Raw genomic sequence first — 21,698 nt, forward strand, 5'->3', positions numbered from 1 at the left:
GATTTTAAGCTTATTTTGGGGTTTGTCCTTCACTTTTGAACAAAGATAAGCAATGAGTTGAGGGGTGGAGTGCACAGTTCTGCCTCTGCTTCCCAAGAGATGGTCCGTACTGCTCCTTCGCTTGAAGAAGCAATTTTCCTGCGTGGAGCTCCAGCCCTCGTTTTGAAAAAATCTGATCTAGTTTCACGTACGCTGAACACGGCTTTCAGTCTACTGTCTCAACTTCTGCCCTAGGGAGAGGAGTGGGAACAGTGGAAATAGCTGTTTGATAGCAACGTGGACAGGGTTTTTTTTCTAAAAATCTTAAGTCAGAAGCTCCACTTATAATGCACTTCGCATTAAACTTCAAAGATTAAAAATACTACAAACCTTTTGTCTGTTGTTTGGCTTTCTAATTCTTATTGTTGCTTCATCATTATTAAAGGTTTGAGGTAAATTGCAATCATGATTTCATGATTTCCCTATACCCAGAAAGGGTCTGACTAAAAAATGAGATTCCCTGACATTATGAGCCATTAAAGGAAAAGCAAGTAGAATAAGTATCACAATGAAATTCTGTGTTGAAGCACTTTCTAAAAGCTAATCGGGTTGTGGGTAAGTATGTGTTAGAGGAAGGTGTCATCTACTTTTTATATTGAAATCAGTCTGTATCTAAGAAATAGTTCTAAACTCAGCGAAGAAAGCTCTTCCCATGTAAAATATGCAGGATGTAATGGACTGTGGACATCTGACATTCATTTCCTATTAATCTACACATACTTCTGTTCAGTTTTGTATTGCATGCATATGATGTTATGAAATGAAAGGCTAATTACAATTTTGAACTCTTTGAGGTAGGGTCTGATTATTGTATATGGCATTCACTTCTTTGTGAATCACTGTATTGCCCTGGCATTATTTACATAATACGATCAGTTTTAAAACTGCATTTGTCAGTGAGAATTTTGAAAAACACTAGAGGAGTTGCATGGCTTAGTGAACCACTGTAAGGAGGGTGAACAGTACTGCAAAATCTTAATAGCACATTAAAATCTATTTAAAATTCAGATTCCCCATGTTTCTGAAGAACGAGAGTGCTGTTGTTTGGAACTTTTAGTGTGTACAGTTTTTTTCCTGATGTTGTTAATGGTATGTGCATTTTGACAAGGCATTTATCAGAGCATAAATGCTCCATGGTAAGCACAGAAGAGGCCACTATGATTAAGCATTCTTAGTTAAAAAACCAAAAAAACAACACCACCCTGAAGCATCTGAAGTGTTAGAACATATTGCCAGTCCATCTTTATTAGTATACCACCCTGTGTTAAGCAGCTGGGTTTTTTTTGCATGATCATGTATGACAGGCTTCACTCTGTATCATTATATTAGTAACTTAAGGCAAAACAAACACCATTAACTCAAAAATAACCACCAGTACTGTAACTTTTATTTGCTAATAAATATCTTAATAAACAGGCTTACCCCATTTGTAAGACCTGATAATGCCTCTTAGGAAATCATAGAAAAATAAAATACAATAATAATCAGTAACTTGTACTTTGTACAAAAATCTTATTATGTTGCTCAGCAGGTAGCTTTGCCAAACCCCATATTCTTTCTGCAAAGAGATGGCATATGTAATGCAATTCACCTTAAAAACACCCTAATGTTGAGAGCTGAGCATTCTATTACACTATTAACTTGTAGGCATGCCAGCACATGAAAATTTACATGGAACATCATATTATCATAGGAATAGAATAATAAAAAAAAAAAGAAGATAACACCACTTTTCAGTAAATAATAACAACTTCACTTCTAATGTAAATTCCCCTTGGGACTGCAAATCAGTACATAAAGCTTTTTATTTCATGGCTATTCCTACAATACTGTTATGAACAGGCAAAAAGGCAGAAAGAAAAATGCAGTGGGAACATGTATGGGAGATATATTACGTGAAGAAAAGTCATTCTGAACAGTGAGGCAGTCCCAGGGGGAAACGAACGATACCAGCTGTGAAATGTTCAGTCTCATTCTGAGTAGAGCGTGCTTGCTGTGTGCAATGCTACACAAGTTCAGACCGATGAAGATACAACTTAGAGGTACAGTACCAAGGCTGCTTTTCTGTGAGATGAATGGTGAAGACTGAGTCACAGGTAGTTGTCATTATTCAAATACATCTTGGTAAGAGGAAAAGAAGCAATGGCAAAACAAAATGTTATCTGGGGTCTTTAAAGAAAAGGTGGGTTTCAGACTACTGGTAAGGATATGAGATTTGTGCTGAGGCCACGGTTTGTTTGTAAAATAGTTTGCGAATATTATGACTATACCATTACTTTTGAAGCCATCTACCTTTAAGGTTTTGACATGGCTGCTTAAATATATAATATAAAGTGTCTGTCATCAAATAGTTATTCATATATACACATACATTGATACATTTTATGGCTATGCTAGAACAGCAAACTATGAAGAGCAGTCATATTTAGTTGTGTACAATCTAATTTCACAGAAGAGACAGAGATTAAAAACCCTTTTAATTCAGATACGTTTAAAACCAACACACAGAAATAGATAGAGGCTATCCTGAGAGAACATACCAACCACGTTATCTTCCAAGAGTAAATCAAAGTTAATTTTTAGAAGGTAGTCAAATATTTTTCTTGCATTTTTTCTGGAAGTCAAAGTGTTTTTTTTAAAAAAAAACCTGATGACAAAATTAAAACAATTAATTCCAACTTGATCAATGAAAGTTGCTTTGCTAGAAAATAAACTATTGCCTTTCAGTAAATAAGGTTTCACATGATCTTTTAAAGATTTTTTTTTCCTTGCTAAACTGCAGATGCAATCCTGAGAAGCACAGAGTACCTGTCATTGTTACTGAAGTCAATAGGAGTTATACTGCACCAAACAAGAACAAGCCCTTTTTGTTAGTCTCCGGGTTTTCAGCCACAGCATCACCGTGCGTGACGTAACTGATACCATCAGAGAATTTTGACATTGGCCTCAACAGAAGCAGACGCAAGGCGCTAGGTAAGAGCAATGTATACTGAAGTCCTGACTGAATCCAGTTCCTTCACCAGAGTTAGCCAAGAAACAACTTTTCCAACTTTTAATCTGAAATAGCCCTCTCTACCTTATGTAGAAAACTTGGGTGAAGAAATTGCTGCAAAAGAAATGGTATTAAAAATACTACACTGCCAATTCAAAGCTACATGTTTCTTGGGGAGAGGCAGATAGGGGATCATGGCCATAAGCTTTAAAATGCTTACGTGTTTATGTGTTAAGAATCTTAGAGTAGGATGGTTTTCTTGAGATAGGGAATTAATGCGAGAGTGCAATAAACAGAACCACTAGGAGGGCATTAGTTATTTTGTTTGCTACTGTGCTTTTCATTAACTGGCAAATCTCAAAACTTACACTGCAATGCACTAGGAGTATGAAACTGCTTGTTCAAAGAGGCAAATGATCAGCTAGAACTTCTATTATGAAGGGGAGATAATATTGCATAATGTTTAGGAAAGAATAAAGATAGACAAATCTCATTTTTCTGTAGTTTGTGTTTGTTTGATGGGGATGGTTTGATGGTTTTCTCCTGAATTTAAATCCAGGACTTTGGGGAATTTTCTAGGGAAAAAAAAAACAACCAAAAACATTTCTGTTAGATACTCTATTAGATGCGTAGGTCATTTTAAGTACTTATTCAAAACACAGAGATGGTAGCCCATTCCAGATAAAAAAAAAAAAGAGCGCAGCAACCACCTTTTGTACCTTGCAGTTCAGCTCTGCCATGTTGAAGGTAATCATAATCTTTCATCATATCCCTGAGGTAGTAGCCTTGTCTTTTATGCTCAGTGCACTCTCTTCTCCCCTATTAAATGTGACCATCCATTCCATGCAAATCTATAGAAACCTTTGATCCAAAACCTCTTTCAGTCTATTGGCATCTTCTCATGGATTTAACTGACTTTGGATCGTGCCCTGAAGGACCAACCTACATCTCAACCTGAAACTCTCAACAGAGAAATTAAAACTAGCAAAAATTTTAGTGATACATTTGAATGACAAGATAGCATGTGTCCTAGTAAGTGCTGGTTCTCTAACAACAAATCAACCATGACAGTAGCGGGATGCAGGAAAGGAGAATCTGTTTGGAGAGCTGAATCCTACATACAGTATGTGTAATGCAGGGCTTCATCTCACTGTCAGTGAAGTCAGTAACAAACTGTCATGAATTTTGGTCATAGCAAGACCATGGCTATTGACACTGAAACATTTAATTCCTCACAGTTACATCATTGTCCCTGGAATTACTCCATCAAGAAGTTTATTAAAATCTTTCAGCAGGATTTGGAAATACTGGGTGTATTAGAGTAGAACCTTCCCAAGACAAAAATGGAACTTGTGAATTAGGCATTTAGTAACTACAATAATCCACAGATTTGAAACATTGGCTGCATTTTGTCTTTTTCAGCTAATCCTATTGTACATAAAGAGACTGTGACGGTAAGTTATACAGCTCAGAGCATTCAGCTTCTTAAAAAAAATAGCCCTCTTTTGCTTTTCCTTTTTGCCTCTTAATCATTCTCAAGTAAAGCTCAGTCTGAATGAGAGAAAACTGAAAATCTAGTTTGTAAGCCACTCTTTACTGTTTATTTAGGTTCCTCTCAAAAAAAGCCAGTATGCAACAAGAAGAATAAGTAGTCTTTCAGTTACAGAATTGTGTCTATGGGAGGTTCTAATCTAAATGATGACAGTTGTACCTGGTTTTTTTGTCATAGGCTGGACCCTGGGAAACCAGTAAATCAGATTTTTTTCAATCACTGCTGTAGAAGAGCCTCAGAGCATTATGCGGTGATGATACTGTGTAAATACTCCCTAGACTGTTTCAATGGGCACTTTTTCATCATTCACAGCTAGAAATGAATATTTGGATTCCAGTGGAGATTTCCCCCAAATGTGATTTTCAAGATTCTGGATTCAAGGTTCCTTTCTATACAACCAAGGCCCCAGGCATCACACAGTTCAGAATACAGAGAGCTAGAATGCTCTTTGATTTGTGAATTTTCAGTCCCAGGGTTTTGGCTTATCTACCTCTCAACATACATGCTGCTGCTTAGCAGTTCTTCACTGAAGTGTCAATAATGAGAAGTATTAGTATTTATTATGGTTTAGTCACAAATTTGTAATCAGCTTGCATATTAGAGATGAATATTCCCCCAAATGTGTAGTATTTCCCAAATGAAGAAAAAAGTCAGCAATGTCTCCTCACATATCAAGAAAAATATGGGCAGCAGGTTTTGTGATAGTATCAATGAATGTACTGGACTCCTCAAGGAAACTATATGTGGTACTGAAATTAAAAAAAGAGAAGAAAAAATATGTTATCCCATGTTGCCTTACAATTTTTTTATACGGACTTGGATTTGCAAGTCCTTTATGCCTAACTCTACTCATGTAAATTGTCCCATTTCTAATCAACCTCCTTATGTGAATTAAGCCACACAAACATGTAACTGTTTACAGATTCAGGAGTTTCTGAGTGTGGCACAGTACACACATTATTACTGAGACGCACGTGTAGTTACCTACTAGTTAAAGTGCTCAGATGCTTAGACATAGGTCAAAATTTTGGACAGGAACAAAGTAGAACAGGTATGAAAACTTCAAATGATTTTGAGACTGACCTTTTTAATATATTTTTTTCCATACCTTCAGTGTCATGACTTGGCATTTTTTATTCCAGTTTAATTACACAGGTATGAAAAATAATCGGCTAAACCTTTCTGGAAGAGAGATGTACTTGGGAAATCTCTTGCAGGAAAGAAAGGTAAGAGATACTCATGTAGGATATTTAAAGAAACATACACAGAAGTAGATTTCACTGAACTGGCAATGTATTATTACACATAAAAAATATGGAAATATATTTTAATTCTAATCAATTTTTTAACCTCATGTTTTTTCATCAACCATTTTTGTTGGTTTTTCTTTCTAAAATTAATTACATCTTTTTATACTATACACTGGCATATCCTTACTCATATTCCCTTGAAAATTTCCTTCATTTTAACCTCATAAGTGTCTATAAATGGCTATTTAAAAGAAAATAATTTATATACCATTTAAACATCTTTGGTGACTTCAGCAGAGGGACTCAAACTTTTTATAGCATGGACTACATCTTACTAGAGATGCTGGCTCATGGGCACCTTGCTTCCCCTTTATGATCACTGACGATTTCCACAGTAACTAGTTGTACAGAAAAGAATTATTAGAAAGGGGTTTGGTGTGGTGGCAGTAGAAGGGTCAGCATCAGATGACCAGGCAGCTTTCTGTAAGCCAGTTTGAAAATGTTTTTTCTGCCTGCAGAGGAAATGAGAGGCTGTCCATTTCCAGATAACAAGCCAAGGAAGTTGGGAAGTACTATACACATACAGTGCATGCCGTTAAAAATTTTAAAAGCCAGTGGAGCAGATCAACCCCATTAGCATTATTGGGAGTTAGGTAATTAATTTGGGAGGTTTGAAAAACCTCAGACATTATGATATACATTATATATACAATTTGTTATGTACATATAGACAAATATTTTATATCCATAACATGCTCAACATATCCTGGTCCATAATCTGAGGAACTATACACAACTATAGCACTCATGGATGAGCCGTGTGCACTACTAAATACAGTATGTGATGGTAGAAGATATTTGTGAGCTGTAAGTGCATGGAACTGTCTTATGCAACTCTTTTGTTTTTTGTTAGAGATCCCTAGCACAATATGGGCGGTTCTTCCTTTTTCACCTTATTGTAGGCTTTAGGGATTTTTTTTCCTTTTCAGGGCTGATTCATTTGTCTCTCCAGGAGATTTCAAGATCACTGTCATGCTAAGTGTTAGCCCAGCCCAACACATCTTTCCCTCACTCTCAAAAAATAATCATAGTACCATTATAAAAAGAAAAAAAAAAAGATTATCTTTGCCATTTATTCAGGAAAGATCAATTACAGTTGGTGAAAAAGGGTATTCTGGAAGAAAACTGTTTAACAGAATACAGTGCTCTTCAACTGTGTGCAAATGCTGTGAGTGAAGTATCTCTATTTTTAATGCTTTTCCTAGAAAATGCAATGGAAGACAGACTTTTTATTATGACCCTAACTTTTGTTACTCTAAAAGATGTGTTGGACTGGATTAGAAGTGAGTCCTCCTTTCCAGTCTCTGCAGGACATATTCCAAGATAAACTGAGTTCATGACTGGGTAGTTACAGGTACCCTGTGTTCATAAGAGAAATTCTCAGCTGCCAGAATGTGTCCCATAGAACCATTCCATCAGCTGAGTTAAATCAGCTAAATACATGCTTCAGTTTGCAATGGGGCCACCTGAAATTTAGCAACAGATCTTCAACACAAGTTAAAGTACGTTCTGTGCTGCTTTATCTTGGTGGCTGATATGGTCCCATGGGGCCATTCGAACATGGAAATTGCTGTGGTCAATACAGTCTTACTAGGCACCTCCACAGTCCCAGCTATTCCATACTGTGAATCTCTACTGCATCTGAATAAAGGGCGTCTGTACGTTACTTATGAGCCACCTTTGGATCCTGTATGAATCTGCATTGAAAAAGAAGTTAATGGAGCCCAGTATTAGGCTCATCATATAAAAAATAGAAAATGGATAGTCAGTCTTAAATTACAGAAAAATCAAAGTACTACAGTCTGTGAGTTCCATGTCAGAATAATCCAGCTAGTACCCAATACAATTTTGGACACAGAATGCTTTGTCCAGAGCAACTAATTTATTTGAATTTATTGTTGAGTGCACTATTTGCAATTAGAGGATTGCCTTATGCTGAAAGGTCTTGGCTGATGTCTTAAAGCATAGCATGTGTCTAAGCTTTTATTAGATGGACACTGAATTTACATTCATTGGAAACAAAAAGGGTAACTTTTGTTTAAGAAAAATTTAAATTACATAGCTCAATTCTCATCCTGGCACCTCATGGAGTCCCATTGCTCCTCAGTAATTCCAATATGCAAACACCTCATGAGCAAAATCTACTGAACCTTCTGCTGTTACTTGTTCAGTTTTAACACCAGCATTATGGACAAGATCCTCTCTTTTTCACAGGTTCAGCATAAGGACTGGATACAATCAATGCATGAGATTCACCTGACCAAGCACAGATGCCTGGATGTGAGCTAGTCATTTTGATCTCTTTGAATGCAGAGAAACAGGTGCTTCTTTGGCACAATTAATCTAACCCAGAAGTAACTAATTACATTTGTCAGATGACTCACATCCTACAAGGGCCCACTTCTCTCCATTGATTAAAAGAGAACCTCAGATGACTTGCTCAAATGCAGACCTCCAAAAATTAGGTGAGAAGAATTCCTCCTAATATGTCTCAGGGCTCTGGTTGACAAGTGGGGATAGCTTGAGTAAGGATGACTGATATGGTTTCCATGTTAGATGACCATCCCATGGACATCCAAGTTGCTTGTCAGTCAACTTTGGAAGCACTGTGGTTGGCACGTGATGGACAGCTGGGGCAGTGCACTTGTCAGCCAAGAGACACTGACCTGGTCCTGCTCAGCAGTCAAGGCCCTTGCTTAAGCTATGTTTTGGAGGCTTAAGTGATACACAAGCCATGGTAACAGTACAGGTGGATGGATTTTATTCTAGATTAACGACAGTCAGATCTGTGAGAAAAATCTACATATGGATATTACTTGTAAATAACTTAGAACTATTTCCTTATATCCACCTTTTAATGCCTTTTTTTTTTCTGGCTTGCGTATCATGCATACTTTATTTTGTGAACTTTTCAGTCATGAAGCACTCTGCAATGTGGGCCAGATTCTCAAAAACAGCCTACTAGGTTTGCTTAAATTTATTAATTTTAAACTCTAACTGCACACTGCAATATGCAGGGTAACCAAATAAAGGTGATTTTCACCTGAAGAAAGTATCCCCTGTAACAAAGAAATTCACTCTAATTTCACATATACATTTGTGGCCTGCACAGAATTAAGCTCACATTTGAAAAATAACACCCGTTGGGTTTTTGTTTGTTTTTAAATGAAAAAAATAGGACCCCCTCCCCCCAAACAAGAGTAAGCTTGGAATTGGAGCAAGAGCAAATTAAGTGTTTCCAAAATGGGGAAAATATAAATTTGATCAAGATAACTATTATAAAAGTGGCATACTGCACCACAACAACAAAAACCCAAGCCATATAAACCCACAAAATCCTGGATTTACAACGTTTTTAATAAACGTCCTCACCCAAAGAATCCCTTGTTCTTTCCTTTCTGGTTACTCAAACTCTTGTTTATATAAAAAAATATATCTGATTAATAAATGTTTTAATATTGTTATATTTTTTCTATTGAAAATATATTTTCAGTAGTGTGATAAATTTTTAAATTAATTTCCATGAAATATATCCAGTTTATGTGCACATAACATGCTGCTCTGCATCCACACTACCAGGAATGAAAAAATGTGCAAAAGAGAATTTAAAAGTGCACATACATGGTTTGGATTAATTATGAGTAATTTTAAAACCCCATTAACAAATAACAGACTCATACCTCCTCGGAAATGTATTTAATTGTGAGAGAGGCTCCTTCCACAGATGTCACGTTGTTGGCCACAGAAGCAATGACAGGCAAAATGGATAACAAAATGATCAAGGAAAATGAACTTTTAAATTACTCTGTGATGATAGTATTTTTTAAAAAGCTTCAGGTAAGTATGATTTTTCTTTCCATAAGAGAACCTTTACCAAAAAATTATTCAGATGTGGAATTGGGGCAGAATTTTTCAAGTGACAGTCACAGGAAAGAACAAATGCTTTTTTTCCCCGCTAAAGGCCTGTGATCCTGCAAAATGCACATGCTTGTACAGTCCTACCGAGTTCAGTGGGACTGCTCATGCTGGGAAAATTATCTTTGTAGCTAGGACTGGAGCTGCCCTTCTTTAAAAAAAGCTCATCAAATTGGCATTGTAGAACACTGGTGAATCCTGATCTTTAGTAAACTTGTTCCTCAGTTAAATCTGTTTGGTTTTTTTTTAAATGAAAGAAAGGAAAATTTACTTAGTGCACTACTGTTATATCACTTAAACTAATGCAGTTATTCCAACATAAAGTGACAACAGTGAATCAGGCCTAGCATGTCCTACTCTGAACTGGTTGGAAGCATAATCTTTTCTGAGTTGCTTTCTGATTTTCCTTCTTTGCCACTGGTATACAATAGCAGCCTTTTCCAAGAGTTAGGAGATACATTTTGGTTTACAAGATGTAAATTAAGCAGTAAATATCATTATGATTACATGAATTAGTTAGTTCATTTTGATATACACATATATTATACTAATTGCCCAAATGCACGTTTTAACAGAAGAGTTGTAATGCTTGAGTATATTGGAATGCCACATAACTAAAAAACATCCTCCAAACTATATATAAATCAACAAAAGCATCTGCACCCAGTTTACATGTGACATGCATGTAGATCTGCGTGTGACTTCTACAGCACGCAGACATGCGCTCGTTCCCCTGTTCCCAGTAGCACGTATCCCATGCAAAAGTTTGGAAATGTAGCCCAGCATGTCTGTGTAAGCTGTCTGAATAGAACATGAAAGCTGTAAGTCTTAAAGAGGTACAAATATTATGTTAGGCCTTTGCAGACATTTTCTTGCATGTAAATATGGCTATTGAAGAGTTCTAAAGGTCATTGTCTTCAGTGTCATTTAGATAACTGTACTAAATGAAGATCTAGCCCATAGTAACCAGAGCTCCATTTCAGCAGAGTCTGCTTTTTACTTCTAAAAGCAGTTAGAAGTAGACTCAAGGCAACATATTATTACACTGCTGTCTTACGTCTCCTTTTCTGCCTACGTACAAGATAACTGAATACCACAGTGTGTAACTTCCAGCATTAGTTGGTGGTTGTACCGCTGCCCTCAACCGGAGAATGATATGGCTGGCCTGCTCCTATGGGAATAAGCACATCACCCCACTGATGGCTGGCCCTCTAAGGTCTGCTGCCACTGGTGGAAATTATGCGTAGTTCAAGCAGCAGAGGCCTGCGTTTTTGGAACAGAAAGCTTTCTGAAGTCTATGTAGCCACGATATAGCTGACAACCATGTTTTACACACGGTTATGGAAATGTTACAAACAGTCTTCCAGTGAGTATTTGCCACGTAGTAGAAGCAAATGCTGAGTATTACAAAAAAAAAAAAAAAAAAAAAAAAAGGTCTAGGGTGGTGAAGAATCCCAAGGATGAACAAGTTTTCCAACCTAATCTAAAATTTAAAGCATAAAAAGTGTCGAGTGCTAAAGTAATTAAAAATCAAGGACCTTAAGATTTCAAACAGATTTCTCTCACTATCCTCCCAATTATTCACACAATGAAAACTCACTACATAAAATCATCAGTCATTTCTGCAAACAATACTAATGTTTTGAGGCACCAGCTTACCAGCATTCAAACTATCGTAAAGTAATATAACGATAGGACCCATACGTCTGGATTTAATTAAGAGAGAAAATAAATATTTATGTCAAACTTCTTTTTGATTGCACATTTGGTATTGGAAGTTACATGATCACAGAACATGAAAAGTCAAATACTTTTTGATCTACCAGCAAACTCTAAATACATCGATAAAGAAGCCACACCAGGCCAAATAGATTACTACTTTCAAGTAAGTTCATGAAAGTTTCCCAAATAGTGTTATAGAAAGTTACACATCCATGCTGAGTTATTCATCAATGTGTAGCAAGAGTCTTGTAGTAGGCCAGGATTTTATCGGCAGATAAGTGGCGGAGGAGCTATGCAGTGTGATTAAAAATTCCAGTTTGGAAGCATTAACATAGAAGTACTTTATAGTCTGAACAGGAGATTGCAGTTCTTGAAGTTGGGAAGAGCAGAAGGGAAGAATGAGAATATTTTTCCATTTTATAAATGCTGAGGCACAGAACACAGTTGATTCTAGTACTTTCATACATGAAATCCTTTCTCCTGTATGTGCATCATGTGTAACCGCAAAGTCTGTAAACTGCTGACTATTCGTCTCTGGTGTCCAATGAGTACAACTCCAATTCTTCTAATGTCACTGCAAGATAAAAAGTTTCATCTTGGATGCAAGTATAGTAAAGCCTCTTGTACACAAAAGAGTATAAATATATGATGGATTGCTCTTCTTCAGGACAGTTTACCTTCCTGACTGGGACAAAAAAGAAAGCTGCAAGTGTTGAAGTTTTCTGCACCTGTCAATTCCAAATTTTTAAAGACAGCCATTTAAGAAAAAAAAAAAAAAGTAGTTAGAACTCTGGTATCTTTTGTGATACTAATGGTCAAGTAATTTTTCCAAATCTCAAGGAAGAACCCGAGAAGTGGGTTCTAATAGCCAATTTTTAATAATATGTTAGTAGCAAATGTTTCCCACTCATATTTGCAAAGGAACGGGGCTGATACGCTCACTCTTGCAGTCCTGAGGCAGAAATAACAGAGGCTGTACTTCTGATGATTAGGGGAATGGTGGTGAGAGATGGTCTAAAGATCAGAATAGCAGCGAATCTTCCAGCTTGACCCAGATTTTCCTCCCAGTTTCCCTTCATCTCATTTAGACCTGCATCCCAGAGTGGGTATCTCACCCACAGAGCTTGGCTCTTTGGCAAGAATGAAGTCGACAGCCTCCACCATCCAGCACAATCCACTCGTTTAGTTCTCTAAACATCACCAACTGCAAGATGCTGAGAAAGATCACAGAGGTGGTGAGGGCAGGAAACTTCAGATATGCCTTGTCAGTTGTGCAAATCCCACACTGGGACGTAGCATAGACATTGCTTGTTTAGATATCCTCAAAAATTGTTTGACGATATAGCTAGTAAAGGTGCTCACGGGATGAGGCATGACCTTTTCAGATTTGCAGTTCAGGATACCTGCCTCTGTATCCTCCAGAGGAATACCCACTAGATAGCAGCAACTATTATGTATTTAGGCTTAACATCGATGTGGGGGATGATACACAACACTTAAGGTCAGCAGGGACTATGCAAAAATACTGAGTGTCTTAGAAGCTAAAGAGTCAGCTAAAAGAATAAACCTTTACAGGGGCAAGTGGTATTAGAAATGCAAGAAAAATGCTTAGCACTTATCAAGGAAGGCCTGATAAAGCTCAGAAAGAAACCAGCAGACCTAGGGTAACAGAAGTTATTTGAAGAAAGAAGGAATCTTTCAAAAGGCTAAAGTAGTATTTAAAGAAAGAAAGTAGAAAGGATGATAACCTTAGACAGATAATCTGTAAAAGCACAGTAAGGAAGGCTAAAAAACTTGAGGAACAACCAGAAAAAGACACCTAATAATAAAACACTTAATAAATCTTTCAGCAAACTCACTGGGTACAAGAAGCCTGCCAGAGTGTCTGTAGAGTCTAATGATGATTTGGGTATAAAAGAGCACTGAAAGACTGGCCACTGTTGGAAGACTAAACCAATTATTTGAGTTGACATTCACTGCAGAAGAAATTGAAGTGACTCCCATGCTGGAACCTTTCTGGGGGACTTTCCAGAGGATCTGTCTGAAGTTGAAGCGACTGCAGGAGAGGTTATGGGACAAACTGAAAAAACAAGCAACAACCCACCTCCAGAACAAGACTATATTTAGCCAAGAGTTTTAAAAGAGCTAAAGGATGAAATAGTGGAATTACTAACAGGGACGTGAGAGAGGGAGCCGATAGCTGTGTTCCATGTGATTAAAAATTTCTTGGTACCTGAGGCATGGAAAGTGGTGCCAGACCAAATAAAAAGTTTCCAGGAGAGCTGGGGAACCACAGACCTGTGAGTCTGAAATCATCACAAGGCATAATAGAAACTACAGTAAAGTATAGAATTATTGGATAGATTGGATAAGTCATCTACTTGAATCACCATGGCTTTTGCAAAGAGAAGTCCTGTTTTATAAAGTTACTTGTTCCCAATGGGGGAGTAGGCATACATATGGATGATGGCAATTCATTTGATACACCCCACTTGGATTTCCAAAAGCTTTAGAGAAGATTCCTCATCAAAGCTGTATAAGGAAAATAAAGATCTATGGCATAAGAAGGTCTTTGCGTGACTAAATAACTGGTTTAAAGACAGGAAGTAGGCATAAATTGTCAGGGTTTACAATGTTATCATTAATAGAAATCTTCAGGGACCTATGCTGGGATAATGTCAAACATTACTGTTCAACAAATCAGTCAGTGGTCTGGAAAAACAGGTGCGCACAGAGGTGAAAAAGTCAGCTGGTGAGAGACAGAATTGTGCAGGGTAGTAAGGGAAAGGGCCAGCTGTGAAGAGTTTTAGATCTTGTAAGACTAAGTGACTGCATAAAGCAGCAGATGAAGTTCAATGTAGGTGAATGTAAAGTGATACACAGGGGAGAAAAACCAGTCCTAACTTCACATGTAAAATTATTGAATCTTAACTGACCATTACCATTATTAATACAAACAGTCCCAGCATCAAATAAAAGATTATTCCCTTCTCGTGAATTCCCAGAGAACAAAATAGATCCTATCATTATGCTACCATATTAATCCATAGTTTGCTCAAACCCTTATATACTGGGTGCAGGGTTTTAATTTAAAAAACAATAGAGTGGTGTCAGAGACAACTGAAGAAGGGCAGCAAGGTGTGGAACACCTTCCTCATGGGGACTGACATGGGCTTGATGTTCATAGCAAAGTCAGAAAAGATTTTTGCCACTGATTTCAGTGGTCTAGATCAAAACTGATTTCCCAAGAAACATTTAAGGATGCTCACTGCTTGACCTTTGGTAGTGTTTGTTATGGTCACAGAATGAAACTATCAGTTCTGGGTCTCTTAATCATATCTTTCTCCTGTGTTGTTTTGGTAAAAAACTGTATTTGTCTTTTATTAGCTTAGGTAGGAAAGGAGATGAAATGAAAGCACTGTTCCATATATCATGATGATTACGTGACTGCAGCATCTAAACAAATTCAGATTGTTTAGTCACAATAGCGATAATAGATTACATACTTACTCAATATTCATTCTTGAAACCATATCCAAAGTTGTGAAACCTGCTGCCATGAAGTTATTTTTATACTGACCCATTTTTATGGACTCCAGCCAGTCACTGACTGAAACAAACAAAGGATATTCTGGAACTTCACCAGGTGAATCTGGCATTCTGTAAAAACAAAATGCAAATATTACCAAAGCAGTACAAAAATATAACACTCAATTTACTCTGGTGCTCATTATTTTTATTAAAAGGCAGAAGGAATGAGAGAGGAGCCTGAGCTGTAAAGGTCAGATCTTGACCTAGGATCAATTTAACCCACTGTCTAAAACTTACAAATCATGTCAGTCTGCCAAATTGCACTACTGAAACAATATTTTTTTTTAAAGCACTGCAGCTCAGTAACAAACCAAGGAACAGACCTCTCCCACTGCTCTTTTTTTTGTTTTCAGGGTGTTTCTTTACAGATCAGGATGATAATAATTTATAAATACAGTAGTCAAAGTAGAGGACAAACAAAATTTAATATGAGATACAATTTAAAAATATTAAAATGCTGTGAGATGATTTTTACATTTATCTACAAAAACCCCCAAATGGCTCCTTATTGTTATACCATTATGCAACGGGAACATTTTGATTACAGTGTTCAAAACCTAAAACTAAGCCTAAAAGAAGCAAAAAGAATACAATTTTCTATCTTTGCTTTTACATAGACTTATATAGAGTAGCAAATAAAAAATGAAGGAGCTAATTTGGTTACATTTCTGTTTCAGTTCTTTTCCCTAATATTATTGCAACTGAAACAGAAAGGTGGGAGGAAAAAAAAAATATATATTCCAATTTTGGGGCATATATTTCCAGTCTTCTGTTGCATACCACACTGGTGAGGGCTCACAACTTCCATTGACTTTGTACATTTTGTGTAGAGAAACTGTAGGAACAGAATGCAGAAAGAGCACACTGCTGTTCATAAAAGCTTATGATAACCTTTAGGAGAAAGTTATAATTTATTTAAAATGAAAATTTTGACAGTAAAAGCCAGCCAACATTAACTGATGGAACATGACTTATGTATAATGTAGGAAACAACACACCCTAGTATCTTAACATACTGAGTTTCAACCACACATATTCAAATACATTAAACACACTGATTTTCATTTATATTATCAAAATGATAGAGAGCAAAACGGAAGGACAGAAGAACACTGTTAAGTACAAACCTCAGTTAAAGACCTGCTAAGGTCCCTTCCAACCTGAATTACTCTATGATTGTATGATTTTATAGAATAACTGCTGATCTCATAAGTTAACTAATTCAGTTTGACTGCATCAAACATTCCCAAATGAATGGAAAAACTCTCCCAAGCAGGTGAGCTCAATAAGAGCTCGACTGCAAGAAAACAGGCATAAGTTTTTAGATCTTAAGTAATGTTTTAAAATAAGAATAGATAAAAATGCATTACTCTGATGCTAAATAAAGTGACCCAGGTACAAGTAGCAAGACATATATTATTTATATGCACATACACAGAAAGGCCACTAACTCTAGTGCATGGGCATTAAATCCCACAAGCCTCAGTGGTTTGTGGTAGATGCAATGGCTGTAGCCCCTAACTCTAGGTTTTCCTAGTAACCTCTCCATTCAGCCTTTACCACAGCAAGATACCAGCCTCAGTCTTTGCCTTATGACTTAGCCCTTCTCCAAACCATATAAAAACCCCCTCTTAACCCACTTAGGTTCTCAGCAAGACACAGCCAGGCCTTGAGAACCCCTTATAAACCCAGGGGGTCTCCATGAAAGCACCTTTATCTTAAGGTGAGTTTCAGCTAATGAACAGAGTGAGGCCACCTGGACCTTCACTGATTTCAGCTGATATCCAGGGACAGCTTGGATCAATAAGCCTACAAAATTGACAAATTCTTCCACCACAACCTTGCTTCTCCTGTGGCTGCATTCATTTCTGTAATATTATTCATGGAAAAAAACTTTGGGCAACACCATCAAGAATTTGTTTTGGAATGGTAATAGCATAATCTCTTATTTGGTCACTGTTGCTATTCTTCTGCAGATAAATAAAGATTTAGCAAGCTAAGACACAACTACTTTCTACAGGAAATTACTCCAAGGCAGTTCAGAAATTGCTTGAGCACTGGCAGATGGAGAGACAGGCTTTTGAATAGAGAAAAAAATTACAAAGAGAAAACGAGCACATAGGAGGAGTGCCAAAAAAAAAAAAAAAGAACAAAGAGAATCACAAAGATTAAAGATAAGACAGTGCACAAACAGAGCTCAGACCAAAAAAAAAAAAAAGAAAAATGCCCAATACAGTCTGCATGACTTGAGAAAAAAAAAGTCCTTATACAACACTGTATTAACAATAAAGCAAACCTTAAAAGGGGCTTAAAGTTATTTGAACCCCCATAACTTTGTGAATTTAGCATTTTGTGGCTCTCTCCCACCCCTACTTAATGCCCTAAACCATCTAATGATAGCCACCATGAGTTATAAAAAAAAAAAAAGTACCAAAAAGAGTCTTACACAAGTACGTCCTCCACTAGGTTATGAAGGGTGCTCGGATTGCGGATCAGTTTGTCTAGGAAGCTGACAATGTCACTAAACTTTGGACGGTGGTTCCTCTCCTTTTGCCAGCAGTGAAGCATTAGTTGGTGAAGAGAAGCTGGGCACCCCATGGGAGCTGGAAGCCTGTAGCCTTCTTCAATAGAGAGTATAACCTAAAGAAATACAATGCGTATGATCACTGGGCATTAGAGTTAAATGCTGAAAGGACAGTGTAAAGTTGCAATTAGAAACCAGTGAAAACAATTAACGGCACAGCCGTGCTTGCTGTCTGCGTTGCTGGGCTTTCACTCAGGGAATCAGGACTGGCAGGAGTGTGACCAGAGGAGATGCAAAGTATTTTGTAGGCATATGAAACACAGTAGGCACTTTTTTAGGCTGTCCGGCCATCCAAACAGCCAAGAAAGGAGGAGGAGAAGAAAGAACTAACCAGTATCACTATCTTTTTCATCCACTTCAGGTTGATGTACTGAATGGGGTCACAGGGCCACAAACTGACCTCCTGTGGCCACCGCATACTGGAATGCTCTAACATTTGCATCCTGACTGTGTGTTAAGTGTGTGGCAATGTCACAGTACAATCAAGCACTACAAATGCACATTGCAGCACCTGGCAAATTTACTTGGTGATAGTATGTTTCTGCTGATCGTTAGAGTATGATTAATTCAGGCAATGTCCCACACACCAAGTTACTGCGAAGCACAACATTATTTTGCATAACCTCTCTCAGAAACCTGGATGTCCAAGCTGTTCATGACTAAACAAAAGTTAATAAAATTCTGGTGTTACCGTATACCGTAAAGTGAGTAAAACTTTCAGATTCAGCAGGTGTGGAAAGCCTGTGTTTGGTCAGGATTTGGAAAGAAATGGATCTGATGTCACAGGTAAATCACATGTATGAAAAATTACATTTGATCAGAGTTGAAGGAAGGCTTGTTTTTAGTGACACTGGTAACAAATAACATTGTCTGAAAAGGACATTAGCAGCTCTGCACAATAGGAGGTAACAAAAGTAGGCAAGGTCCATGAAAAGCTGGCTGGATTCATTCTATATAAGATTTAGAAGACAAGAGGAAAGGTTACTAGGTTCTGCAATGAGCGGTGGTAGCAGTGGGGGATGATGATAGAAATTACATAGTCAGGATTTCCAAAAGTATGGAAAGATAGAAAGTGGTTGATCAAAAACAAAGCTAGGAAAAAGACCAACCCTACCTCACACACATAACCCTTCCACATAAAAATCCAACCAATGCTAAATGTTCTCTAAAGTACAAATGATTGTACACAATATTTATGATAACACCGTGCACTTATGAGAAACATACCTACTGCATTTATACCCACTCTGCTTTAAGGAGACATTTGTCATTTTCACACAGACATATGTACACGCCGCAGACATTAATGCAGCTGGAAGGTGGTACATTAAACTATTTACAGCAAATCAATGTTTTATAGCACTAGCTGTAGCTTCAATATATTCAATCTTATTATCCTGGAATATATCCTCATTCTCTTTTTGAATTCTGAATTAATGTTGTTGGATCTGTTTAGCAGTACCTAATGCTTATGCTGCAAGTATTATGCAAATAAATAAGAATAATGAAGCTACATTAGGACCTTAGCTTCCCTTCATGGCATGGTAGAAAAATGGAACAAGACTCTTGTAGCTGTATACAGCTCGGTGTCCCAGTTTTATAAAATGAGGTGACCTTGTCCTACAGCGTATAGCCCTCTTGTATCCTGGCAAAAACACCTATGCATGAAAAACAACTGTTTGCCACACGGCAGGGAATTGGATTTGCACGGGTTAAGTTTCGGACCCATGGGCAACAGCACTGAGAAGTACAGGCCACTCCAAAGGCAGCATTACTTGCCACAGGGATCTCTGAATTTTATGCACCTGTGTGTATTGACAGATCACATCTGTGTGTGCAGACAGGACTGGCCATGCACATACAGAGGTGATATCTACCAGTAAATGATATGTCAATATGATAATCCTTCCACCTGCCTTTCTGGCTACTTGTTTATCTCCTTGGGATTTACTTCAATGTCCCAAATCCAGGCTGCTGAAATGGCTGCTATAGGAAAAAATACCATCAGATTGCCAGAGAAATATTTCCTCTGAAGCCTTGCTTCCTAACGATGAATATGCCCCCCGGATTGCTCCTGTAACAGACTCAGGATGGATGAAACTGAACCGCATGTACCTGAAATTTTATTCACAAAACTGTCAAAGCTCATGTATCTCAAGCAGTTTGTCAAAAGTGGCTTCATAAAACATAGGTACTTGTTACAGTCTGGGGCATAGCTTAGTTGATACTTGTCACTGAAGAGGCAATCTTTAGCAGCCCAGAAATGCAGATATCATAGTCTTTACATTTAACTGTACCTGTTGCAAATGATGAATTTATGAAATGTATTTTGTTTTTAAGGCAAAGGGAAAGCTTCTCCACTGTTATAAGACATAAAGCACTTGCTCAACACAACAATAGAGAGCTGATGAGGTTTTTCTGAAATAATTTATTCAGGAAAAAAAACAAACCCAAACCCCCAAATTTTCCAGACATCATATTTTCTCTGACACACTCTATTTTACCATATCTTTGAAAAAGAAGTTACAGTGCATTTTGTTTCCTCTCTTGTTCAAAAGGAACATTTTAGTATGAAGGGAAATGCCAGCTGGTACTGGGATAATTATAATTTCTCATTAATAACAGCACATTTTAAAAATAAACTGCAAATATTGCCTCATTAGTATCCCTTGTGAGGCAAGTATTATTTTTAGAGTCTAAGAAGCAAGAGTAAAGATGTGATAAGTGTCTAATACTGCAATGGGAATCATGTCTCATAGGAAAAATTAGAGCTTTTTAGTTCCTTATTTATTTATTTATTATTAATTTGTTTTAGCTCCTGCTTTGCTACTTGCATAGCACCTATCTCTGAACAGAGGAATTAGATATCCATATACCTAAAAGGGAAGAAGTATTACATTTTTCCTGGTAATATAAAATTATATATTATATGTGAAGACTATACATGTTAACATCTTTTAAATGCTTTTTTCCTTGCTGATTTAAGGTTGAAGAAGCACATTAATCGTGAAATGGTCTAAACTTCTGTATCTACAAGAAGGATATAGCAACAGCTCTAGCAATTGGTGTAACTCTTTCCACATTGGCAAATCAACATCCCATCTACTTCAACCTGAAAGAATAGGAACGTTACCTTAGTTTCTATGCAAACAAAGCCCTGAGTCTGCTAACAAAAAGGCTGATTACTGCTCTCTAGTTCTGTTTTTGTGATGAACACTTGATAGGTATCAAAAGGAGAAAAACATGCAAATATTCTGTGCTGCTGTCAAATGCTGAGAAAGAGACTGTATGTTTCTTTTCAGCGATGAGTATGTTTAAAACTCATTAGAAGGTCTTGTGGGTCAGCATTAAGGTGAGTAAAATGGGCAGGGTGTATTTTTACAAGTAACGCTTTTTGGCAGATAAGAATATAAACTATAAGGGAAAAGGAATATTTTTTGCAGTTAACATAGCTAATGATTTCCATACTTTTTAATGCTTAGGATTTTATTTTTATAAAGGGGACCATTCTTTTTATATATTTTTGTACACAGATGATATTAAAGACTGGAGCCTGTTAAATACATTTTATCATTTTTGTTTGATGTTAGACATAGCTGTAAAGGTTGAAGACAGAGTTAATATTAAATATTAATTATGATACCAAAATTACCTGAAAAATATTTTATGGACTTCTATATAAAATTTATGCATGTTTAGTTTCAAAATCATTTGAAATTGGCAAAAATGGCATCTGAAAATTAAGCTGTAATCTTTCTGATAGTTTCATTATTAACAGTAACATAGATTTTTTAATGAGACTGAGACAGAAGAAAGTCCAGAGGGATGTTGTCCCTGTGTCCTGCTGACATCTGAAAAATCTACCAGGAGGGAGAGACAGCTGCTCATGCCTCATGGTACGGAGCCAATCCCAGGTGCCTGCCAAGTGTTTTGATGTCTGTGGGTTGAAAGAACTATATTAGGGTAAGTTAATTTTACTATTACAAGAAACTT

At 37.0% G+C, this 21,698-nt stretch overlaps 1 protein-coding gene across 5 annotated transcripts in view; it reads right to left on the bottom strand.

The window, feature by feature from the left end:
• Positions 1 to 1,404: 1,404 nt before the first annotated feature.
• Positions 1,405 to 21,698, bottom strand: part of EPHA6 (EPH receptor A6) — a 529,864-nt gene continuing 509,570 nt past the window's right edge. For all 5 annotated transcript variants that reach the window (XM_069785494.1, XM_069785492.1, XM_069785496.1 and 2 more), the window contains 3 exons: positions 17,568 to 17,761; positions 15,041 to 15,190; positions 1,405 to 12,104 (listed from right to left, as the gene is read on the bottom strand). In XM_069785494.1, the coding sequence (XP_069641595.1) occupies positions 11,990 to 12,104; positions 15,041 to 15,190; positions 17,568 to 17,761 (459 nt within the window). In that variant the 3' untranslated portion in view covers positions 1,405 to 11,989. The remainder of the gene's footprint in view (positions 12,105 to 15,040; positions 15,191 to 17,567; positions 17,762 to 21,698) is intronic.

The sequence above is a fragment of the Haliaeetus albicilla genome, chromosome 6 (assembly GCF_947461875.1).
Source record: "Haliaeetus albicilla chromosome 6, bHalAlb1.1, whole genome shotgun sequence".
In the NCBI taxonomy this organism is placed as follows: Eukaryota; Metazoa; Chordata; class Aves; order Accipitriformes; family Accipitridae; genus Haliaeetus; species Haliaeetus albicilla.